This window comes from Silurus meridionalis, chromosome 25 (genome assembly GCF_014805685.1).
Source record: "Silurus meridionalis isolate SWU-2019-XX chromosome 25, ASM1480568v1, whole genome shotgun sequence".
Classification (NCBI taxonomy): Eukaryota; Metazoa; Chordata; class Actinopteri; order Siluriformes; family Siluridae; genus Silurus; species Silurus meridionalis.
This window is the reverse complement of record NC_060908.1, coordinates 12123602-12151000: the sequence shown is the minus strand read 5'-3', so window position 1 is coordinate 12151000 and position 27399 is coordinate 12123602. Positions and strand designations below refer to the sequence as shown.

Below are 27399 nucleotides of genomic sequence, written 5' to 3'. Positions count from 1 at the left end.
CTTTTCTCTTCATTTCACCCACAGGTTTTCTATGGGGTTCAGGAGAGGGGACTGGGATGTCCATGGCATGATTTTGTTGCCAGTAAACCATTTGTGTTGATTTTGACACATTTTCACAATCACTGTCTTACTGGAAAATCCAGAAAGTGACTCACCATTATATTACCATAAGATACTTTCCAATATGCCTACCCTTCTGTGTGGGCCAACCAACCTCCGTTGTTCATTACCAAAAATCTCCATTTTAGTTTCATCTGACCAAAAAAACCCGAGTACTGTCTTGCAATTTGAAGATGCCTTTGTTTGCTTTTTCTCTGGAAACCCTACCAAACAAAAAAACGTGTAGGGATGTAGGTGACATTGATATCACCCAAATGAGGATGAAGTTCCCCTTTTGAGTCTGGTTCCTCTCAAGGTTTCTTCCTTATAACATCTAAGGGAGTTTTTCCTTGCCACAGTTGCCATGGCTGCTCATTAGGGATAAATACAGACCATTCACATTAACTCTTAAATTCTGTAAAGCTGCTTTGACACAATGTCTGTTGTGAAAATAGAGAAATAGAGAAATAAACTAGACTTGACATTGTAGTTATGGAGGCTTTCCGACTCAACGTCAGCAGTTCTTTGCAGATTTCTTCACAGGGTGTTGAGATAATACAGACACGTGTTCTTTTCAGCTTGCTTCGTATCATTTCCAGTACAATCCAACTTCTTAATTTGCTCTGATGGTGGTAAATGGCTGTTTTCAATGCTTCTGACATCTTCTTATGGTTACTTTTCCATTTGGTCAAAACCTGTCACACATCACAGCTTTATTCCTTGCTATCTAGTTGTACAAATCAAATGTAAAATATCAATGGGATTATACTTTAGATATTTTCTACATAATCGAATTCAAGGTGGCAATAATTGTGGCACACAAATATTAAACAAAGATAGGTGTTATGTTTGCAATTGCTTGGTATCCATGAGCGGATCAAGATTTTCACAGGCGTCTTTGCTCATATTTAATAAGGCGGCCAATATTAGTTGAGGGCACTGTGATTTTTGAATAATGCCATGCATAAAATATTAATGAAATATCTTCCACAAAGAGACAGCGCCGGCCCTCTGAATTTTTCCCCTCTATTATTGCTTCCTGTTTTAAGTAGCGGTGCGTGGGTCAGCCTCCCAGGTCTCTACGTTCCCTTTCCCAGAAGGCTGCAGCGCCTGACGACGGCGAGTGCTGGCAGGGGAATTGAACGCGCTTGGAACGTGAGCAGAATTGAAACCGGGGTGGGGTTTCGAAGGGCGTGGCTTCTCGGCTTGTCCCTCCCCCTCGAGCGTGGTTTCACACAGCTCCAGCAGCGAGAGCACTTGTTCCTTCAGCGGTGATGCTTTAAACCTGCGTGAGGCTAAGAAAAAAAACGCCTCCACGAAGGCCTGCAGTCCCATTCCTGGAAGAAGCAGTGACCTTAAAAATGCATTCACTCAAAATGCTCAAATTTGTGACATCATATTTAAATAAATAAATACAATTCTTTATGTATCCAAAAAAAAAAAAAATCACACGGTGGCAACTTGAATAACATCTTGTAGAAAACAGAAATACACATCTGCAGTCCTGCCGTAGCCATGGAAACCAAAGTCACCAAGCAACTATAAAAACAAGCGCTTGGTAGTCTTATTTGGCTAAGCAAGAAGCAACAGAAAAACTGCTTTAGTATGAAATCATTCATACTGTATTCATTTGCTGTATATGGGGCTATGAGCAAATCGCTTTGACGGTATTTTCACCGTTATATAGTATAAATATAAAGAAATATAAAAAAATATTAAAGTAAAAGAAACGCACATTCACAATATAAATGGAGATCGTCCAAATATCCCATTTGCCTCCCCTGTTGTTGCCACTTTGTGTTAGATTATGTCATATGTTTGTATGTGGCTATGCTTAATTGCTTAATTGCCTGCCAGTCCCAGTATCCTGCCTATTGTTCCCAGGATCGGCTGTAGGTCTGTGAGAACTGTGAGAACCCTAACCAGGATAAATCCCCTAACTTATGATGAATAAATGAATAATGATGTCATGATGAATCATGATGAATAAACCACACCATTCCAAAACATTCTAGAAAAAAAAAATCTGCTAAACAGATCAAACGCAGAACACCAGGTTGCTTACCAGCTTCTCTGGAGTCAGAAAGTGCACCAGCCCAGCGGCGAGTGATGTCGATGTACAAGATGTCCACTGAGGCCATGGTGAAACTGCTGTTACTCAGCTTGCAATTCCTTCAAGAGACAGCGTGCTAGTTTGAGTGTTTCAATATGCTTTATTAAGTACAAGATCAAAGGTAATGATCTCACTGTATTATAATAAAGGTGTTTTTTAAGCACGCTTTATCGTACGATAAAACATAAACCTCCACACTTTTCACTACTTGATCGCTCAAAAGGTGTTAGTGTCCAAAAAAATATATACCGTAATTTCCGGACTATTAAGCGCACCTAAATATAAGCCGCACCCACTGAATTTAACAAAGATTTTTATTTTGAACATAAATAAGCCGCACCTGTCTATAAGCCTGTCTACATTGAAACTAATGAACTTTACACAGGCTTTAATGAAAGACAGTGTCTGTTACACGGCTTGTATCTAAACAGTAGCCTACCAAGAAAATCATTGTTCACTGTCTTCCTCCTTCCTTTCACAACAATTTCTCTCTGGAGTTTTTCTTTTGGAATCGTCGTGCGTTTAAAAATCACCATCGGTGAAGCTTTTCTCCCGATGCCGTGCAGCTCAGAACACAGGTGAAGTGTGTGTTTTTCATGCCCGGTTGTTTTCAGCGTGACGAATGATTCACATTTCCTGTAGACAGTCCGAGTGAGCGGCAGGTCAAACATCAGAGGAACATCATCCATATTTATGATGTGGTGCGGCCCGATTCAGTGGGAGCGCATCTGATTTAATATAAAGAGTTTCATTGGTTCGCCTGAACCCGTTCCGCAATTTCATTGGTCTAATGTTATGGGGCTCAGTTTTTTGGCTTGAAGTTTGTAAAACCGGGAAAAACCCGGGAAAAATCCATAAATTAGCCGCTTCGTTGTTTAAGCCGCGGGTTTCAAAGCGTGGGAAAAAAGTAGCGGCTAATAGTCCGGAAAATACGGTGTATATATATGAAATGTAAATAAAGTTTAGTTTATTGCAATCAATTTTGTTTTATATTTCTATGGTAACATGGGACCAGTGTTTTTTTTCAACAACAGAGTCTCTATTGTTAGAACTTGGACAAGAAATGGATGTTTATTGGAACCATAAAACTGTTTTTATTATTATCATTATTATTTATCATTAACTTAGATTAGCTGTTATGGTATCAGATATTAAACTATTAAGAACAGATACTACTTTGTATAGCTATAGTTATAACTTACGGCTAATATGAACTTGTTTCATGGCCTTTCTGTAAATTTTAAATATAAAAGTAGACTATTAATACATTTACAGTAGATTTTATATAAAAGTATTGTCACTTCACATTCATGCAGAAATATATGCAAAATGCAAACAAATTCCCTCAAGCTCAAGATCTTTAACGTCAAGTTAAAGTCGAGTATTTTTCTATATCAGCATGCTTTATCGTTTTATTACTTCTATAAAGAAGAATCGACTAGTCTTGCCTGATGAAAGTGCGGAAGCTGGTCGGGCCGAGTTTCATGGTTCCTTTGACCCCAAGGAAGCGCAAGAAAATGTCTGCGATTCGCTCTAATATTCGCAAATAGTTGAACTGCTTCATGTACTTCGGAAAGACTTGTTTGAGACACAGAGACGGAAGTGAATCGACAAGCTCTGCCTTTTCATCCGATCCGGCTTCCACGATGATGGCTTCTTCTGAAGTTCTGCGGGAAAAGGAACAGGATCACTGGATGAACACTTTGAAAATGTGCCCAGATAGTATTTTACCCAAGCAACAAGACATGGTCTCTTACTTGGGTTAGAATTATAAAACCATTAAAAGTTTCTTTTTAATCTTGACTTTTTGGCTGTTCATATAGTAGAACTTCACACAATTAACTTAATTTCATGGAAACCATCATTAATGCCCCAAACCGATGAGGTGCAATCGGTTTTTATCTTCCTCGATCTCATTTTATGGACCATTAGTTTTATGTAAACATTGAAGAAATGCTTGTAGCTGAAAGTCTAGAGACAAAAGAATGAATGAAGAATTCTTTAATGACATTGAGATGTTTTCGAGAGATCTTCTCCTATATTAATAAAAAGAATCCGTGAGCGGATTTTAAACAAAGTAAGTGCCCTTCCCAATCACAGGCATTTTAAGTGTTTTAATTGCAATTTAGAAATTTTTTTTTTTTATATTTGTAGCATTTGGTTAACATAATAGTAAGTTACTGTCATGTTTCTTTCGTGAGAAAAAGAGTTTTCTGAGAGGCCCAGCCCATCAGAGCACTTTGATGCACCTTAGCATTTGAAAGATGTGATTTTTAGCAACCAATGATCATCTTTTTAAATATAAGGACATCAACAGATGAAAAGTGGTTTAACAATGTTAAGCTAAAAGCAGGAAAATTACCCACTTTTGAGTATAGGAAAGTTCCACATCATGTTTATTCATGAGGTAAAATGAAAGATTTGGCCTTAAAATTTTATTTCTAATGTATTATTCCTGGCCTAATATTTTATGGGCTGCTTTGTACTCACTTATTTTCCTTGTATAAGTATAAAATACTGAGAAGGCCCCATGGGGGAAAAAAAGTGTAATATTCTGTACATATTGTGGACACCTGTCTATCAAACGTGTCTCAAACTGTCACCATGATATTGAAAGCAAACAATGGGATGATGTGGTATTTTATTCCCCCCTTCAATGGAAATACGATTTCAAAACATGTTCCAGGTGTGCAGATTTTTTGGGGCTACAATGCAGAAATGTTCACATCACCAGAAGGATAGTCACAGTGCAGAAATTGGTACTGTATATTAGTCAGTGCTTGGAATGGGTATAAACATTAGCAGAGACTATATACACTATATTTCCAAAAGTATTGGGACACCTGACCTTTCCTGCTATATGTGGTTCTTTTCCAAACTGTTACCACAAAGCCGGAGGCACTCAATTGTTCAGGACGTCTTTAAATGCGCTATAATACAATTTTGCATTCACTTGAACTTGGAAACCCAAAACCTGTTCCAGCACGGCAATGCCCCTGTGCACAAAGTGAGCTCCTTGAAGATCTGGTTTACATGCTTTGAAGAGGAAGATCTTGAGATCTTGGTCTGCTATAGAGCTCGGATCTTATCCCTACTGAACACCTTTGGAATATATTGGAATACTGACTGCACCCCAGGTCTTCTCACCTTCATCAGTACCTGCTTTTCGTAACACCCTTGTGGCTGAACACAAATATCCATGAGCACACTTTAGTAAGACATCTTTCCAGAAGAGTGGAGGGAATTATAAGAGAAAATTGGGACTAAATGTGAAATGCGATGCTGAAAAATCACATATACTTATGACCAGGTGACCTAATACTTTTGGCAATATAGTGTATGTGGACTGCTGAAGAAATGGGAAAGTTTAAGTGAATGCAGACTCTGATTTGATCACCTGATGAGTGACAAACAAAAGCCCTAATAACTATTAGAACTGTCTAAAGGTATGAATTATAGAGATTGTACTTTAAAAATGGACAAACATAACCTAAAGCCAAATTCTAATCCCATGTGCTATTAATAATGACCATTTATACCTCTTTCATGAATCAACTGGAAACCCAGATGTGGTGCAGCAGTGTGATAATTTATTGGAAAAGGCTTCCGATAGGAACTGTAAGCTGTAATTCCACAGGAAGGCAATAACATTGGTCATGCCATTCATGGAAAATGTTTGATTTATGAAGCATGGATTGGGGCTGAAGAAAGCTTGATTATAGGCCAGACCTTGCCCTATTTGGTTTTAGTGGATTTAACTCTGCGGCAGCAAGACCGATATCCCATTGTTTAGAGGTTTTAATGTTTAACAATAGAATAAATAAAAAGAGACAAGAGTAAACTGCTTGAAACACTCCTACAACTAGGAGACCCAAACCTGTCCCAGCATGACAATGCCCCTGTGCACAAAGCCAGCTCTGTGAGATATAGTTTATTAGGTTTGGAAAGGAAAATCTCCTGCTGTAGAGCTCTGAACTCAACCCTATTGAAAGCCTTTGGGATGAATGTGAATGCTGACTGCACCCCAGGCCTCCTCATCTCACCTACATCAGTACCTGACTGTACTAACACCCTTGTGTCTGAATGAGCACAAATCTCTACAAGCAAAATCTAGTGCAGGGGTCCTACAAAATCTTCATGTCAAAATTACATACTTTCCCAGACTCGAATATGCCGATATGTTTTTTAAGAACTGATCCTAGCACCTCATGAACTGGCACATACTAGCATGAATTTACGGATTAAGTAGGAGAGTGAGAGAAGTGTATCTGCTTCCCTTGGTGGATGCACTCTACAGCACTGTGGGTTTTATGGTTCTGGTTAAAAGGTTCCAAAGGAGTGGATGAGCCAAAATGGTTTCACTTGAGAATATAAAGTTCTTACTGATCCAATATTTTTTTTTTTATACAGTGATTTGTCTTGCACAGCTGTTCAAGAAGTCTTATTGAAATGAAATGCCAGTTCCAACAATCTGGGTGGTCAAAATGTATTTTAGACCTGTTGTCTAACAGAGGAGTGTTGCAGGCCTGATTTTTAGAAAAGCTCACACTAGGTGCACACAAGATCCCCTTTAAGGTGTCTCAATGGAACATGCAAAGCAAAAAAAAGGCAGCTGTATCAGCACATTGCGTCAGGATGTTAGTTACAAATCCCAAAGGATCCTAGTCCAAAAGAAGACATCTATACAAGACGATTCATTTTCTCTATAGTCTATGGGATATACAGTAACTTAAAATATATTGTCATTCCAGTGGCTATTAATCCCTTTAATGTTGGTTTCATGGCATCCATACATCTCTAATTTGTGTATTAGTTTTCCACCTGTTACACATCAATACCAGAGTGAAATATCATGTACTGTACTGTGAGTGACGGAGCACGCTGGTCAGAAGGCAGGTCCATAATTTGCTATGCAATTTGAAAACTTATCTGAAGCATGTAATACAATATTTTCATTATGCATAAGCTCTGGGAATTGTGTGGGAAGTGTTCTTAGGGAAAAAAAATAAAATAAATAAATCGATTTCAACAATTGCAGGAAGCCATTAACCTCGAGTCTCGTTTATGTTCTCTGTTCTAGTCGTGATTATGCAAAACGAAGGCAGTGGAATGCCCACGCACAATCCAACAATTCATCTTTCTCGCTTCTGCTGCGTTCTTGTTTAAACAGATCACCTCCTCCCTTTTTTTTCCCCCTTTAAGCTTTCAGTAAATGATAACGTTGAGGGGTGGTGTTTCTTGAGGGTAAAGTCAATTTCGATGCTCCATTTAATTTAATTACATAGATTTTTGGAGATAAGGATGTACACACAGACAAACGGAATTCAAACCAAATGCGAAATGCTCGGTACGAGCGATCCTAAAACACACACACACACACACACACACACACACACACACACACACACACGTACTTCATTCCCCAATGCCTACATGGTGTTGCAAGGAGCAAGAGTCCGAATAATGCTGCACTACACACTTCCTGACAGCGGATTCAACCTTTTCAAAGCGGATTCCTTGTCTTTAGTCTGTGTTAACACACCTTGCCATGTCTGCTTTCACATTACATTAGTTTCCAGTTTTAGCTTAACCAATTAGTCTTGCAGCAAGCACACGAGAACTTCTATTCGCCCAATGGAGAAGCTAATGAATTCATCATTTATCTGATGGTATAATTACGTTTATTGGCATTCTTCTACTGGCATGAGTGCAAGGACATGGTTTTAATGAAGACTACAAAGCACTTCGGTGAGATTCTCTGAAGAATGGCATCTGCTAAATGCTGAAATTGTCAATGTAAATGTGGGGACTGAGAAAGCAAAAGTTCAGCAATGTGGATGTCGAAGGTAAACAAAATGTGAAATAGAATGACCTGCTCCTCTTTAAAACTCTAAAGATGCCCTGAAAATGTGTGTGTGGAATCAGATTTTCCCTCAATGCTGCTTTAGTTTTTTTCTTTTGATCATTACAGGCACTTTGGTATCATTTTAATGACCTCAACAGAAAAATAGACTCACGTGGTTGGCTTCCTCTGGGCTGGATCCATAAGGCGGAGTGTATCCCTGATGACACCTACTTTGACTTCCTCGTCCACTGGACTAGGTACATACTCAAAAACACCAGGCGATACCTGAAACATAAGAATGTTTCATAGTTGCATTTTAATATGTGGGTCTTTATACAAGGGTTGAATTATCACACGAGAACACATTTTATAGTGTACATACAGGACACAATAAATAGGACAATAAAAACAAATACAACATTTACAACATTTTATTCCATTTCCAAACTGCATGCTATTGTAAATATGAATGCATGAGAATTTTAAGTAACCAATAGAAGTACCGTAATTTCCGGACTATATTTATAAGCCGCACCCACTGAAAAATATGGTAGCCATTTTTGTCCAGTTATTATACCTAAACATTTAGCAAATCCTGAATTCGGAAGTGTAAAAACTTCATTTTCTTTTGACTGTTCCACATAAGAACACAGAGAATAATTTACCCGAAGGTAAAAACAAGAGTGCCGTAGATCCATTTCACCCTAAAGACACTGGTCTGCTGTCTATGTCAATACTCTTCTATATCTGAGCTGATAAGTGCATGGATAGCTTTCCTATGTACTTAAATAATGACACACAACAGTGCCTACACTGTCTGCATCACTCAACATGAACAGCCCTCCAATTCAGCCTTAATTCATGTAGGCACAACTAGATATTCACTCCATGTTAAATAGTACTGAACTTCATTTCCAAAAAATTCAAATAAAAAAAACAGTACTCAATCATGAAAAAGTGCTATATAAAAGAAATATATTAATAGAAATTTAGAAAAATAAAAGACATACATTCAAACTGAAATTAAAAGTAACACTCCAAAAATATTTACATCCAAAATGAATATTTTTTTAAAAAGAGACAGTGTCAGTGATTCGCCTCTAGAGGCTGCTCTTGTACTGTATAATGACAGCAAACCTTCTCAGCTACTCCAGTAACCCGAAAAAACTATCAGTATGGATTTTTGCTTATAGCCAATAGTCTCAGCAATCAACTACTGGGGACTATTAATTGGCAAAATCGCAAAATCGGTCACCCTCTAGTCACAATGTGAACATTGTGGAGACACTGCTTCATTTAGCTTGCAGAAATTATTAAACAGAAAGCATCCAGAAAACCTTTATGAGAAATCAGTGGTGGTAATTGTGTCCAAGCTGACTGTGGTTTCAAATCACGGGTTGCCACATTTTAACCAGAAATTGCATGCTCTATTACTGGGACTTCCTATGCTGTTTACACTATTCCCAGGCCCCTATATGATTTTTATGATTGAACCTGTACTTTATTAGTCTTATGCCATAAATTTTAAATAAATATTCTCCTACAAAAAATATCTGACAAAAAAGAAAGAAGTAGTGGTGTCTTTGTAAGTTGTTGGTGTTGGCCCATGCTAACTTACAGCTTCAACTTTATAGATTCTACAAGTCTTTGGAATTGTACTGGAGTGATTAACACCATTCATTAAAAAAATATTTCCTCAGCAGTTGGAAATTAATGGTACTGACAAAAAGTGCTCTCTGGTCCAAAATCTCCCAGTTTCACAAATGTGTTGAAAATTTCTGACTGTGAAAGCCATAGTGTATGATTTATCATCGTTTTCTTTATCATCATCAAACCATTCGATGGGTTCATGTACCCTGAGGATAGAGTCATTCCAGAAGAGAAGACTCGTGCGAAGTGAAAAAAGGTTTCATCGTTGGATATAGGAGTTCAGTCAGAAGAACTGACTCAAGTGAACAAAAATCATGGCAGTAAAATAGATCCTACAGAATAGTGGTATTCGCTTCATGTCAAGCATTGGGGTAAATACCATTCTCTGATAGTATGCCATGCTTTCCCAATGTATTTCAATAATTCCAGAATTGGGAAAAGAAATCAACCTAGTTGAGCCTTTTTATGAATAAAACTTCTGCAATCTGTGCCTTTCGCCATCTTGATCCAAAACCCATTGGCGGGCGGTCAGGACCAGCAAAGCCTTCTCTGCTGGCCTAAACACTATCAGAAGCACTGACCTACATTTACAAACTAGATTCTAATATTTGTTCCATGAAATTGTATTAATTGATTCTCTTCATTTCGTAGCGTTTCTCTTGGCTGCACTGCTTCCAGTACTTGTATGTGGATTTTTTGTCCAGTTGTCAGCCTTTATGTGCTGCCATGTCAATCTAATCTGCCCAGGGCCTGCAAAGTCTGTACTGCTGGCCCTTTTAGCTTTGAGAATATTACCAACGGGTCTGTTTATTTACCCAGTCAGATTTCAAATTCACCTCACAGGGTAGCTAGCTGGCCCAGAATAGCATCGGCATTTTTCCGTCCTCTAAATTGATTGGTCCGAGGGAAACTGTGTTCGATTGTAACCCAGTTCGACTGGCAAAACATGTCTGTAGCTCTCTCCACACATTAATACATCTGAGATAGATTATTTTATGCCTACGGAGGAAGAGAAATTAATTTGGTATCAGACATACTTAAAAATCCATTTTAAAGAAAAACTAGACATTGTGAGGAGGTCGGCCAACCCCGAAGCTAGCGTGTCTCAGCCCGGGAAAGGGTTTGTTCTCCACCTCCAGACCAGTGAATACGAGCGGTACCAGTATGTTTCTCCCCTCATTTATTCAGCTGTGTGTATTGAATTTTATATCACCTCACCTCTTGTTCATGTTCAATCCTCATGCTCGGATTGGCGTTGACCTCCAGGAGAACAGGCTTTAAGTTCTTCATCAACAGGATGTCAAAGCCCAGGATCTATAAATGCATAAGTTGTTCATAGAATATGGAATCATTACCCATTTATCACTGTTGTCATGGTGACATTTTAGCATCGCTATATAAGCTGCAAAAAAATAGTTATCTAGAAAATGCTGTGTTCAAGTGTATTTGTCTTGTAAAATATAATTGTATTATATCATAAAACATACCTGAAAACAAGTAGGTCCTGGTTTGCCTGGTGGTATATCAGCTTGATAATAGACCTTCAATTCAGGTACAAGTGCAATAACTGTCTTGATAACCAGCGCTATGATATCTGACCAAAGCTTCTTAATGTCAACTCCTTTAGAGGCGAGACGATAAAGGACACTGGAAAACGTGCGCTTGCTCCCTGTGCTGCAGCTGTCCGAGTGCACAAAATTGCCACTTTGAATGTTCAGCGAGTAGTTCGTCAAATGCATGAACACATGATTGAGGTTTTTCTGGCTCGGTTCCTGGTACAGTTCTGTGCAAAATCTAGAAAGGCCTTCTTTAGCGATGTAGATTTCTAAAGGGTCCAGAGAACGTACAAGAACGTAAAGGCGAATGTCAAACTTGAGCTTGTCGATGAGGAGCGGTTTCTGAATGTACTCTTGAACCACCGCCTGCTTGACTTGTGATCCTGAGATGGCCCGGAGGTCAGCAGGGTCACGGATGAGGTAGATGCCGTCGCCTTGGGAGCCGGAGTTGGGTTTGACAATGAATGTGGGTTTCAGGCTGGAGTCGCTGTCTTTCAACAGCCGAATCTATTATGCATCAGGTTAAAAGAATGAATGGGGAACTTACATTTCTTCTCAAATTCCAGCTTCGAATTTACAACAGAACTCTGCTGCCCTCTACAGCATTTGGGTCAAAATGTACAATTATGTAGTTATAAACAAATCAAATGATTTCCTCACCTGAATTTTCCTCCTTCCTGATTCTAAAAGGGGTTTGCAGAATTAACCTAGATCCCAGGTTGTCATTACTTGCTTTCTGGCAGATACTGTAAATGGCTAAACCTGGATTCACAGTAATTCTATTTCTGCCAATTACTGCCACAACTACTGCTAAAAAACAAAACAAAACAAAAAAACAGACTAGGTGTAAGTGAGGGGAAAAGTTTGCACACTGCGTATACGCCAAATACAACAGCAGCAGCCATATTCTCTGCCTGGCTAAGAATAGCTAGTTGCACCAGTTAAATAGAAATTTCATTGTAAACGAAAGCAATATAGAATTTCCGCTACTCGACTGAAAGATGTGTCCTTTTAACACAATGTTTTGTTTGTTTGTTGTCCATGATCATTTCTAACCTATTAAGTTAAATTTTTTTGTTCCTCTTTTCCAAAAACTAAACTAGCAACTAAACTAGCAGTTACGAGGCAGTTACACAGGACGCTCGCATGAATGCACAAAACCTCCTATCAGGCATTAAATCCCTTAAAGCGATCTCTTCTGATTTCTGAAACTTGAATGATTTAAGTAACTAAGTAAGTAGGTAACAAACAAGCAAACTAAATAAAATGGTGTATTTCTATTTGGTTATATTTCTCTTAGAGTTCTCTTACCATTTTCTATCCTACATGGGTTACATTGCTAATACTGGGTAATAAGTCTTGCTCTTTAAATCACAGAGTAATAATTTTAATAGAATAATATTTCTAAGTCTAGTTCTATAGTTTAGATAGATATTAATGGCACCAAGCTGTAAGAATTTACAGACTCTGCCTCAACCCAGACTCCACCCCAAGCTTGATCAAAATGAGCTCATCTGCAAACGGCTTAAAAATCCCAAAAGTAATTATGGAATTTGTTCGGAATTTCAGTCGAGTCAAATCTAATCATAGTCTTAATTTAATCAGTGTGGGAGAGGCAGCGAGCCCTCAAGGGCTATCTCTAACCAAAAGGTGTCCGAGACCATGATTATCTTTTAATCAATACCCTACCCCGACCTGCTGGGGGCGCCGGCACCAGCAAAGGTGTAAATTCCGTTGACTACCATCTGTTGACCTCCAGCTAGATAGTGGTATCACCCAGCCATGTGTTTCTTTACTCAAGACATCCTACACTTCATTTACATTTAAAGGCTAAATCCTATTTACACTTCAAAGGGAAAAAACATTATAAAATGTCTGGGCAGAATTTGTTCTGCGTTCTTTTTTGACTCCGATGAACCCAAAGTACTTCATTAAGATCATCGTTGTCCAACGCCTGGCTCATTAAAGGCTTTAACATTAACTAATCAGTTGGATCAAGCAGTTTGGCAGGGTGTATTGTGCCTCTTATAGTATGCTTTCTTTCTGATGGTATATTCATTCTCTTCATGCTCATGAATAGAATTCTGCACCTCAGTGGAGAACAGCTGATACTCCTCAGGCAGGATCCATGAGCGAGGGTAAAAGTTGTACTCTTCCGGGAAAAGCTGCTGCATGGTGCGTACGGCACGACTTAGGTTGATCTTGTGCAACATCTCTACCATTCCTGCACATAAACAGAGACAAGACCTTGTATTACTAGTAATCACTTTCTGACTGGTAACGATATTTGATCTAATGTAATAGATGTTTCATAAGTCAGTCATCTATCAATGTCAGAGTCAGTATACAGTACAGACCAAAAGTTTGGACACACCTTCTCAGTCAAAGAGTTCACTTTATTTTCATGACTATGAAAATTGTAGAGTCACACTGAAGGCATCAAGGGCTATTTGACCAAGAAGGAGAGTGATGGGGTGCTGCGCCAGATGACCTGGCCTCCACAGTCACCGGACCTGAACCCAATCGAGATGGTTTAGGGGTGAGCTGGACCGCAGAGTGAAGGCAAAAGGGCCAACAAGTGCCAAGCATCTCTCGAGGAACTCCTTCAAGACTGTTGGAAGACCATTTCAGGTGACTACCTCTTGAAGCTCATCAAGAGAATGCCAAGAGTGTGCAAAGCAGTAATCAAAGCAAAAGGTGTCTACTTTGAAGAACCTAGAATATGACATTTTTCAGTTGTTTCACACTTTTTTGTTATGTATATAATTCCATATCTAATTCCACGTGTTAATTCATAGTTTTGATGCCTTCAGTGTGGCTCTACAATTTTCATAGTCATGAAAATAAAGAAAACTCTTTGAATGAGAAGGTGTGTCCAAACTTTTGGTCTGTACTGTACATGGTTAAATGTATGGTCGGGTCGAGATTTAAACACAGTTACATGCACTGTTTCACTCCTTCTGACAGTCACAGGCAAAGAGCTTCCAGCAAACAGACATATGATGCAGCATTTGTAATAAATCCATCGGTCATACAGCTATTTTTCTTTCTCTTAATTTATCCATGTCAGATTGTGTGTACAACAATATGGAGGTGAACGTACAACCAGAAATACATTTACATGTGCATTTTGGCAGATGCTCCTTTTCGGAGCGACTTACAATTATCTTAGCAGATGAGGGCTTTGTTCTTGGTGGTGCTGGGATTTGAACTTCGGTTCAAAAGTGCAAAATCTTGACCACTGAGCTACCACTTCCCATATACAAATACACCGTTTTAGTAATGTTAATGGCAATTGTTTAATTTGAATGGCGTTTCTAAAAGAACATAATGTATTGAATAGGTTTTTTACATTAACAGACTGTGGGACAGTATTACAAAGGAGTTTATTAGAGGGACCGCACATGTAGGACGCTTAGGAGACAAGGTGAGGGAGGCGCAATTGAGATGTGCCGAAGAGGAACATGGGGTATTTCGGTAGAAGAATGCAGAGAATAGAGCCACCGGACAAGAGGTAAAGAGGAAGGCCAAGGAGAAGGTTTATTGGTTTGGTGAGAAAAGACATGCAGGTGGTTGATTCGAAAAAGGTAGATGCAGAGGAAAGGGTGGTATAGCGACGGGTGATCTGCTGTTGCAGCCCCTAACGGGAACATCTGAAAAAAGAAGCAGCATTAGTAATGGCTTCATTCACTATTTGACAATGGTTCACTATTTCCCTATTATTTAGTAGCTACTGGTCTTTGCTGAGATCTGGTAGGGTAAACATAAAGCAGAGGGTCAGTTCCTTTGAAACCATCTCCCTAAACATTAACAATTCAGCGGTCAAGCCTATGCATAGGTGTTGCAAAGTGGACTCAACCAAGTGCAACTTGAGTTCGGTTCCCTCCATTTCCAACACATCTCTCCACCAGACGAATGCGCTGCATTTATTATTGGCTCATGCTACTCTGTGGCTAGGGCTGCTAAAGTGATGAGAGACACACATCTGGAGTCGGGTTTCCATCCATCCACAGCCCATAGCTAAAAACTGCTAGCATGCTTGAATTAATTTCCCCATACCACAATATATACAGTTTCCAGTTAGTCATGCTGGAAGGGTGACACCCCTGTACTTCGTGTTAGAACACTTTGGAAGCCAAGCAACGATGCATCAACAACGTGCTCACTGCCTTAGCATTGACCATCGTACCAGATAGAGTTCTGCAATGCTAACAGTGCCAACATGGAATGCCCTTGACGAGTGATTTGAACCCCAACTTGAAATGAATCCAAATAATTCAGCCATTAAGCAGTGCTACTAAACCACTTAATGGCCAGGGCCTACAGTGGTGTGATTTTCAGCCAGAAATATTGCACACTGGACATCAGGTCAGCGGGTCTTGATGACCATTTTCACAGAGATGAAACAAACTCCTGCCCCATTTCCAATCTCCAACATTCTCTGCAATCAGGGTTTTCCACATAGGTTTGTTTTGGAGGGAAGCATGAAAAGTAAAAATAAATCCAACAGCCCAGAATAATGAATATTACTAAAATGTATTTTCCGTCTCAGAAGACGTGCAATGACTTCTATCCAGTCTAGATTTAAAAGGGCTGAACTGGTTATTTAAAGCTGTTCCATTCCCATGTTCATTTGTGCTATGCAAATACAGGACTAGATCGTGCCAGTGGAATTACTAAACACATATTTCCATGTTGCCAAAACACAACTGCCTTGGGAGATTTGCCAGACATTCCCTGTTCTACACTTTAGTCTCTCCCTCACAAGTCTTTCAATGATGTACCTATGCAGGTGGCCCCAAGACACCTGTATACAGCTCTATATATACGTAATTTCAAAGAAGACTGTGTAATTCAGGATACATCTGAACTTCTCACTGACATTACACGCTACTTAGACTGAGGACGGCCATTCTTCAAGACATGGAAGGCTGCCTTTTTTAAAGAAAGACAGGCCCAGTGGGTGGTGAACATACTGGTAAGCTGGTTAGACACCAAACCTATACACTGATATGCCACTCAATTAGTAGTGTCTCCTCCTCATAGTCATTACATAGTTGTATGCAACAACACAATATTTTGTTCTATTTGGGACTCACCATGCACCATCACCAGGTTCTACTAATTTAACATCACACCTGCCAGTGGTCTGAGTAGAGATTATTATTATTATGGGAGTTATTCTACAAACCCAGAATGACTCCCATGGTGCTCTGTCATTCACTATTAGTGCTGAGTCGACAAGGAGTCGACAAGAACATTCCAGAAAAGGATGGTGGTATGACATTATATTAACCTAAAATACCAGATAGAGTAATTTTTACATGTTAATACAGGGTTCATCAAACCACAGATTTGAGAACAGCAAGCATTTATTTGTCCTTATAGAAAACATTTGGCGCATCATAAAGAGGAAGATGCGACAAAGAAGACCCAAGACAGTTGAGCAACTAGAAACCTGAATTAGACAAGAATGCGACAACATTCCTATTCCTAAACTTGAGCAACTTGTCTCCTCAGTCCCCAGACATTTGCAGACTGTTAAAAAAAAGAAGAGGGGATGCCACACAGTGGTAAACATGGCCTTGTCCCAACGTTTTTGAGATGTGTCTTCCCTCAAAAAATTATACATTTTCTCCGTTTAAACATTTGATACGTCATCTCTGTTGTATTCTGAATAAAATATTGAAATTGAAACTTCCACATCATTACATTCTGTTTTTATTCACAATTTGTACAGTGTCCCAACTTTTTTGGAATTGAGGTTGTAGTAAAATGAGTAATAAACAAATCTTTTAGGTATTTACTGTAAAATAATTATACCTGGTTAGAATACTAGTAAGTATAAATACTAGTAAGAACGATCATGGCCACAATATTTTTGAAAGTCTGTAACAGATTTGCCAGGATACTTTACCGAATTCAAATGCATATATTGTATATACCTTATTCAAAAGACTTACATAACACAATTTGTTTCCAAACAGCCAAAATGTCCATATACTGACCATGCATTTCTAAAGCCCTGAAGAAAATTCAACTCAAATAATCAAACCCAGATTGCCCTCATGAAATGTTACAATGCAATTGGTTTACATCTTATCTTGGAATTAGATAATTGATTTGAATTAAGGTTTGTATATGTTATGATACAGTATATATAATTTTTTTTCTATATATGCCAAGCATATATATATATATATATATATATATATATATATATATATATATATATATATATATATATATATATATATATTTTTTGTTCATTGTAACTTACCTGGGAATTTGTTGACCTGCCCTGAAACAATATTCTCATGATCATGAAAGGAGACACCATGCCAGTAAATATCACATGCAGTCCGTCTGCCTGTTGGAAACTGAGAGAGTAAATAGAGAGAGAAGAAAACAACATTAAAAATCTTCAACTACAGACCAAATTCAGTACTGATACTTCATAGAAATACCGAGTAAAAGCCTAAGGTGTAAATAACACAAAAAAAATCTAAGAAAGTGAAGCAACTAGTATAATATACATTTCAATTGTTCTAAATTAAAAAATATCTGTTTATGTGCAGTACACACACATGAAAACTTATCATAGATATACAGCTAATACAGTTATTACATTGATCACTGTATTAATACACCATACTGAACAAAATAAAGTGAACACATCTAACAAATTACAAATAAAGCACAAATAAAGTCAACATTAATTCACAAAATTTGAATATCTTAAATTAGTAATTGTATGAGCAAGGGGTATATGCAGGTGTTTATTATTGGCTTATGGTTTATTTATCCAATGATTCATCATATGAAACTGCAAAATATGCCGTATTTTAATTGTCTGAAACAAACTAATGTTTTGCTACACTACGCTTGTATGGCAAATTTTTAGGCTTTTGAACAGTCAGCAAAACTACACAAAAAAATTCACGAGTGAGATCTAAAAACTGTGCACCATCCCCAAAATTAACGATATAAAAAAAAAAAAAAAACATTTTTATTTAGGTACTATTAATAGTGTATGTAGTTATTTGTTTAGAGCCATCATTTGGATTTTCAGTCTTATACTACATTGGAAACAACAGATAAGCTTTATTTTTAATCCCAAACTAAAAACCATGGGGGGGGGACAAACCTGGGCGCCTCTATGTTCCTCTGAGGCTACAATAGTGATGAGTGATAAATGTCTTCCCCTCAAAACAACAACTATGTAAAACAGAATATAGTTTTAACAAGCATATACGTCTAAAATCTTTACTTTTAGAGTAGAAATTCTGAGGGCACATGGTGATTTCTTTGGGTTTACCTGGTTGAAGCTATGCCCTCTAGATATAACTAGCTAGCTATTACTAGCTCTTGGTAACAGCTAGCTAGAACACACTGTAGAGTAGACTTTTATGATTTACCCTGTGGTATAAAGTATATTTATAACACTAGAATTTCCATTTTGTCCTTTTAACCTGGATTCACTGATCTTGAATTCCATGGGGCTGTTACTATAGTTTTATATGTATTACACTTTTTGATTCTACTAGTTTTAATTAATCAAAGGAAACTTGTAGGTTTGCTTTTTACATGCTTATGCGTGCAAAGTATGTCAAAAGTATATCAAAAGAAATAATCACCTATTTTATCAAGTCTTTGAGACACGTGCATGTTCTTTTAGTTTTTTTATGTAACAAACAAGGTCATTTAAGGGTATGAAGGTTTACTTTTGACCAAACAAATGTACAATTTTACAGATTTTGCTTGATTTTCATTGTAAAATCCTCCCTTAGTATAACAGCTTTACACACTCTTGGCATCTGGACAGTTAGTTTCTCTAAACATTCAGATTAAATACTTTGCCATGTCTCTTGTAAAACTTGCCAAAGGTGTTCTTCACTAGTGCAAAATTTCATTGAGTTCATCCCAGAGCAGTTCAATGGGATTTAGGTGCAGTGACTGGGCAGGACAGGCCATTCCATGATAGATAACACGCCAGCTGACTGTTTGCTCTCTAAAAAACGCTACAAAGCTTTGACATATGTTGTGGGTCATTGTGTTAGGTTCCTATCAGCCGCAGTTCACACAGAATGTCATCGCAATGAAGTATGGAATTAGCCATTTTGGTTTAGAATGCATTTCACTTGGAATAAGTCTCCAAACGTCACTGCTCCGAAACAACCACAAAACATTAAGCTTCTTCATCTTGCACAAGATCCTTAGTTGGAGCCAAAAATGTCCAATTTAGAATCATCTGTCCACTAAACTTTCTTCTAATCATTTACTGTCCAAATCTTGTTCGTCTTTGTCATTTTTTTAGTTTGTTGCAAAAACTTGCAGGTGTCTGAAAACAATAAATGAAAAGGTCTCAATAGTGAGCTTTTTTGAGCCTGCTGTGCCTTTTTAAGAATGAAATATAAACGCGATGTTCAAACTGTATGTAAAATGACGTGTACCAGATTGGATTCTGTGAGGACTATGTCACTGTTTAACAGGGTAATAGAGATGAAGCACTGTTTCTATATTAGGCACCTGGTACACTGAGGAAACGAGGGATGTGATCAGATTAGGAATGTGTAAATAGGGTTGTGGAAAGGTCACATGCAATTGAGAAACAAACACACAATCAAGGAAAATCTCTATTATAATCAGTGACTCTCATTATTTACAAGTCTTTTGGTTTAAAAAACCAAAAGAAAGGATTTTCTATTCAAACTTTATACAAGTACTTAAAAGTAGCTTCCACACTGGCTTCTGTCTGTTAAGTCCCTCATTGACCTGCAAACGGGATCGGATAGAAATAAGATTATCCCAGATTAATCACTAATCATGCTTAATCATTTTCTACCTTCAAACTGCGACCCATGTGTTTAACGTCAGCAGGAAGAGCTGAGACACTTTTTTGACACACCAAAAAGAATGGCATTCACTACATTTTTCATTTTTAATTTAAATAATGCAGTACATTTCAGAATGATCTACACTTCCAGAGAAAGGCCAACATGTGCTATTGGCATAAACATACCAACAAACATAATTACACAGTTGGAAAAGGACCAGGATGAAGAAGATAATGAATACATTTTAAAATGAATACTGGATAAAAAATGAACACTATGTAAAATACTACTGAACTTTATTATAAAAATAAAACAACACAGAATTTTGAAAATGGGCTAAATGAAACAAATAAATATTGAGGAAAATAAGATTTATTTAAACTGAAACAAAAAGTAGCACTTTAAATAAATAAAACCAGTAACACCTAAAATGAATAAAAGAAAAGACAGTAAACAGCGTCAGTAAATCATAAACAGTACGTTGTGTCAGTTATTTACCTCTAGAGGCCGCTCTCGTACATTATAACGTAACCCGGAAAAACGTATCGGTATGGAGTTTTGCCATCCGATAATTCCAGCAATCAACTATCCATGCAGATCAATCGGCAAAACCGATGAATCGGTTGACCTCTACCTGTGACCTCAACATCATAATATGACATAAAATTTTGCAAAATGACTGCAGTATAACACAGTTAATATAATGACAATTTAATGTATTTTGATTTGGCTAGGAGTTAAGCTTTGAAAGTTTGTTTATTTAACTTTGTGGGTTTTTTCATTAAAGTTCCCTGTTTCTTAATATTTTTATGCAAGTGTACAGAATAGTCTTTTTTTTTTGTTGTTTTTTACCTGACAGGTATTTTGTTTGGAGCGGGCGTGTAAGTCTGCTTGGGACCATGGCAGCTTTGGATAGTTTTCACACACCTTACACACCAAGCATAAAAGTCAGTTCAGTCAGATGCCTCAAAATAAATCCAAACAAAAGATAACTTTCACTGTATTACCTCTAGCCCACTGCTTTTGCTTTTTTTTGGACCATTGCTCATACCAGGGCCTTTATCTGGGTTAGAATTTGTCCAGAGCCCAGTTCGGAGTTAGCATTTTTCCTTTTCAAATATATCTCCAGTGCTGTCAATTGCTATCTGTCGCACTTATGATTCAAATAAACAGTACGTTGTGTCAGTGATTCACCTTTAGAGGCCACTCTCGTACTGTATAGCGTAACCCGGAAAAACTATCAGTATGGATTTTTGCCATTCGATAATTCCAGCAATTAACTATCCGATCCAAAACCGTTTGACCTCGAACTGTGACCTCAACATCCTAATATGGTCATCAACAAAACATAAAAACATGTATGTTTCCACACATACACATGACTACAAACTTACTCAAAATGCCAATCATTAAAACTCTTCACATTGTTATGAGCAACCCAATACAATTAAGTTATAGCCACCAAAGCCAAACATGCTTTACTCTGCTGTCAGACACTGTCGGATTTAGTTACTTGAGTGACAGTTTTAGTAACTTGTCTTTGTTTTTCAGTCTGTCTCATTACCAATATCACTACCCAAGAATGTACATGAGTCTTTCGGTTTATTATAGGCGAACAGCACAGGACAAAAGGGTAAAACAGATACGGATCAAATGAAACCCAAGGCTTACTAGGAAGGTATAATGTTACGAGTGAGTCTTCACATGCATTTATCGTGTGTATAACTCGCACCAGGCAGCCGTCACACAACACACATGGTCGTGCGTATGGTGCCATGTAATGGGTAATTAATATATTTATGGGAGGCATGGAGTCATTCCTGTTAACCCAGAATGTGGAATGTAACCATACACGAGCGACTCTGAAAGCGTTGAAGAACAAAATTGAGTTGAGAGATGGGTGATAAAATATTCAGCTGAAGTATATGAGCCATTGGAAATTTGACTCTAGTATCATTCAGGAGATAAATTTACTAATCAGGCATCTTATTCGTGATGATATATTCAGGCTTTAGCATATTTTGTTAAAATTCATGCGGAAATTCATTTACCGGCCATTTAAGTCATCCAGAACAAATTCATCCAATTCCATCAGTTAATTAAAATACAGTATAAATGAAAACGAATCCACATGATTTTTAAATTATTAATTTCTAAATAAACAACATATGCTAATGCATGGTGTAAAATGCTTAATATCTAAATCACCTCTAGAGGCCGCTCTTGAACAGTATAACGTAACCCGGAAAAACTGTCGGTATGGATTTTTGCCATCCGATAATTCCAGAAATCAACTATCCATGCAGATCACTCGGCAAAACCGATGAATCGGTTGACCTCTACCTGTGACCTCAACATCATAATATGACATAACAAAAATTTTATAAAATGACTGCAGTCTAACAGTTAATATAATGACAATTTAATATATTTTGATTTGGCTATGAGTTTAGCTTTAAGAGCTTGTTTATTCAACTTTGTGGGTTTTTTTTTTTTATAAAGTTCTCTTTTTCTTAATATGTTTATGCAGGCGTACAGAATAGTCCTTTTTTTTTACTTGCAGGTATTTCATTAAGAGAGGGCGTTTAAGTCTGCTTGGAACCATGGCAGCATTGGATAGCTTTCACACACCTTACACACCAAGCATAAAAATCGGTACAGTCAGATCCCCAACAGTAAACAGTAAATCCAAACGAAAGATAACTTTTTTACCTCAAGCTCACTGCTTTTGCTTTCTTTTGACCACCACTTATACCAGGACCTTCATCTGGGTTAGAATTTGTCCAGAGCCCGGTCAGGAGTTTGCATTTTTGCCTTCTCGAATATATCTCCAGTGCTGTCAATTGCTACCTGTCGCACTCATCATTCATGCGATTGTCTTGAATTAACAAGGTAATTCTTGTGCTACCTACACTGCCACCTATTGACAGGCCCCGGTACTCGAAAATGGCAAATTATTTTGGTTAATGAATAATTTCTTTGGACCAATTAAAGGGGAAATTATCCAATTGTGAGTGGTTGAAAATCACAGCTATATATATATATATATATATATATATATATATATATATATATATATATACACACACACACACACACACATACAGTGAGGAAAATAAGTATTTGAACACCCTGCTATTTTGCAAGTTCTCCCACTTAGAAATCATGGAGAGGTCTGAAATTGTCATCGTAGGTGCATGTCCACTGTGAGAGAAATCACAATGTATGATTTTTAACTATTTGTATGATACAGCTGCAAATAAGTATTTGAACACCTGAGAAAGTCAATGTTAATATTTGGTACAGTAGCCTTTGTTTGCAATTACAGAGGTCAAACGTTTCTTGTAGTTTTTCACCAGGTTTGCACACACTGCAGGAGGGATTTTGGCCACTCCTCCACACAGATCTTCTCTAGATCAGTCAGGTTTCTGGCCTGTCGCTGAGAAACACGGCGTTTGAGCTCCCTCCAAAGATTCTCTATTGGGTTTAGGTCTGGAGACTGGCTAGGCCATGCCAGAACCTTGATATGCTTCTTACAGAGCCACTCCTTGGTTATCCTGGCTGTGTGCTTCGGGTCATTGTCATGTTGGAAGACCCAGCCTCGACCCATCTTCAATGCTCTAAATGAGGGAAGGAGGTTGTTCCCAAAATCTCGCAATACATGGCCCGGTCATCCTCTCCTTAATACAGTGCAGTCGCCCTGTCCCATGTGCAGAAAAACACCCCAAAGCATGATGCTACCAACCCCCATGCTTCACAGTAGGGATGGTGTTCTTGGGATGGTACTCATCATTCTTCTTCCTCCAAACACGTTTAGTGGAATTATGACCCAAAAGTTCTATTTTAGTCTTATCCTACCACATGACTTTCTCCCATGATTCCTCTGGATCATGCAAATGGTCATTGGCAAACTTAAGACGTGCCTGGACATGTGCTGGTTTAAGCAGGGGAACCTTCCGTGCCATGCATGATTTCAAACCATGACGTCTTAGTGTATTACCAACAGTAACCTTGGAAGCGGTGGTCCCAGCTCTTTTCAGGGCATTGACCAGCTCCTCCCGTGTAGTTCTGGGCTGATTTCTCACCTTCCTTAGGATCACTGAGACCCCACGAGGTGAGATCTTGCATGGAGCCCCAGTCCGAGGGAGATTGACAGTCATGTTTAGCTTCTTCCATTTTCTAATGATTGCTCCAACAGTGGACCTTTTTCACCAAGCTGCTTGGCAATTTCCCGTAGCCCTTTCCAGCCTTGTGGAGGTGTACAATTTTGTCTCTAGTGTCTTTGGACAGCTCTTTGGTCTTGGCCATGTTAGTAGTTGGATTCTTACTGATTGTATGGGGTGGACAGGTGTCTTTATGCAGCTAACGACCTCAAACAGGTGCATCTAATTTAGGATAATAAATGTAGTGGAGGTGGACATTTTAAAGGCAGACTAACAGGTCTTTGAGGGTCAGAATTCTAGCTGATAGACAGGTGTTTAAATACTTATTTACAGCTGTATCATACAAATAAATAGTTTAAAAATCATATATTGTGATTTCTGGATTTTTTTTTAGATTATGTCTCTTACAGTGGACTTGCACCTACGATGACAATTTCAGACCCCTCCATGATTTCTAAGTGGGAGAACTTGCAAAATAGCAGAGTGTTCAAATACTTATTTTCCTCACTGTATGTATGTATGTATGTATGTATGTATGTATATATATATATATATATATATATATATATATATATATATATATATATATATAGTAAGCAACAATTCACTTCACCACTTGAATAAATTTGATTGGTCAAACATTGCAAAAGCGCTCATATTTCGCGTTTCGATGTGTGTATCGCTCTGCCGGGCAAACAATCCTTTTTTCGGGAACACAACTTGAAAGCGTGTTTGATGAAGATGAAAAAAGAAACACAGGCTGGAATGTACAAATCAATATACACTAATTAACCAGCTATAAAGTGTGTTTTTTTTATTTAGGATCTATTTCTGCTTCAGGAGCAACAGTAAATAGAACATACTGGTAAAATATCACTGTTTATAGACCTGCTGTATAAAAATAATCATGTGGCTATACTAAATAACGTGCATAATTGTGGTCTCGTGGGTTTCCTTGAGGTTCTGCTGGTTTCCACAGGAAATCTTGGCATGTGGATCAGCTAAAGTGCATCTCTTCCAGGTGTGGATGCACGTGCATATGAATCAGTGTGATGCCCAGAGCCAGGGTTCTAGAGATACTACAAACGCCCTTGCTGACTAAGATGCCTGTTGTGACGTCACAACTCCTGCAGTTTCTCTCACCTCTTTCCATTTGAGTTGTCTGATGCTGAGCTTGAGCGCCTCCAGGGACGTTTTGGCTTTGGACGTGTCCACCGTGACCGATCGTGGATTTCTTGCACCTCTGGTCGCGTCCTCATCCTCCGCGGCTTTGCACGGACTTCCGGCGGGGGTCAGCGCGTGCCGTCGTGCGCCCTTGGCGGCGCCGGGAGCGCATGCGCGCGCCTTGCTCCGAGCCACCAGATCGGGGCCTCGCTTCACGATTCCGGTTATTGGTTTGCCCTTAACTTTTCCACAGCTCTTTTCGGACGTGCCGGTGGTTTCTGGAGCACGAGAACCGGATGCCGGTGAACACGCCGGCAAATGCCCGGTAGCGCGCGCCTCCATCTGCTCGTGCACGTTGGGCTTCTCATAGTGATCAGTCATAGTGTCTCAGCTCGCGCATAAGCCTGTTAAATACACATCTACCTTAGATCTAGCAATAAATAAATAAAATAAACAAAATCGGTGCATTGCATTTGCATGCATTTAAATAAACAAGCACCAATTTTTTTTTTCTATTTTAAATAGTATTTGTTCTCCATAATATGTTGCACTCGTATATTAAATCAACACTCTTAACCCAATTTTTTGTGCATTTATGCATTTCTTTTCATTCTTTTTGTAGGGGAAAAGAAAAACCCCACAACTGATGGAATCTACCCAAACGCTCCAAGTGCAAGCTTTGCAATGCATTCAGCTACTAACATTTTACACCAATCGGAGACACAAATAATACAAAATAAACACTAACTTATCTTAAAAGTGTTTACTTCATGCACATTCTATATATAAGATGCATAATCACCTGCTATTTCTGCCTCTGCTATTCCGTTAAACAGTTCATCCTCCTCACCATGATGTTCTCTTTAATCTCGGAATAAAATACCGAATTAATAACGAATAAAACATCAAAATCCCCGTTAGAAAGGTAGAAAAGCTTCTTGATTTCCTCGTGCTAGAAAACAGTGCACGTCCCAAAGCACCTCCACTGTCACCACATTCACCGCGACTGTTTTGGTCTCATTGACCACGCAACGGACGGAACCCACAGAGGGACACAAGAGAAAATGCGTTTCTGTTTTTCCGTTGTTGTTGTTGCTGTTGAACCACGAGAGGCGCTGTAGAGCAGTGCGACGTAAAGTATACACCGACCACGTTTACGACCACCAATCAGGAATAACATTATGACCACCTGCTTAATATTGTGTTGGTCCCCCTTTTGCTGCCAAAACAGTTCTGACTGAGCATCAACAGCAACTTCTTCAGCAATTTGATTTACAGGAGATCATCTGTTGCTAGACTTTGCTCCCCACGTGCATCAGTGAACCTCATGATCCTGTCACCGGTTCACAACACTTTTATTAGATACTGACCGGAACACCTTACAAGAGCTGCAGTTTTGGAGATGCTCTGACCCAGTCATATAACTTAGCCTTTATCAAACTCACTCAAATCCTTACACTTGCCCATTTTTCCTGCTTCTAACACGTCAACTTTAAGGACAAAATGTTCACTTGCTGCCCAATAAATAAATCCCACCCTCTAACGGGTGCCATGATGAGGAGATAATCAGTGTTATTCACTTCATAATGTTGTAATGTCGTAATGTTATGCCTGCTCAGTGTATTACGGGCCACTAGTACAGATAATACATTTAGTTTTTATCAATAGCAGGCCCAAGCCTTTTATAACGCCACGGTTATAGAACTCATCAACATTATACAGAAACTCAGCATAATAATGTGTTGCATCACAGACAGGAATCACATGCAGTGAGAACAACAACAAACAACAACAAGTCTCCTTTCACTGCAGCCAAAGCTGCATCACATACAACGTGTTTTAACCTAATAAAAATGACCCTGGGTTTTCTGTGTATTGCGCTTTTCCTGAGGCAAATTATTTGTTTCTGTGCAAATTCTATTGAAAAAAGTATGTATATATACGTACAGTCTAAATATTTCAAACATTTTTT

General features: G+C 38.4%; 1 protein-coding gene across 1 annotated transcript; it reads right to left on the bottom strand.

Annotated features, from left to right (window-relative positions):
- Positions 1–447: 447 nt before the first annotated feature.
- Positions 448–26444, bottom strand: ttll11 (tubulin tyrosine ligase-like family, member 11). Its single transcript, XM_046839930.1, has 10 exons — positions 26230–26444; positions 25407–25831; positions 17544–17643; positions 13354–13487; positions 11195–11770; positions 10926–11021; positions 8230–8342; positions 3661–3879; positions 2165–2271; positions 448–1436 (listed from the first exon to the last, which is right to left on the bottom strand). The coding sequence occupies exons 2-10, from the start codon at positions 25806–25808 to the stop codon at positions 1144–1146; spliced, it is 2040 nt and encodes a 679-aa protein (XP_046695886.1). The 5' UTR covers positions 25809–25831; positions 26230–26444; the 3' UTR covers positions 448–1143.
- Positions 26445–27399: the final 955 nt, after the last annotated feature.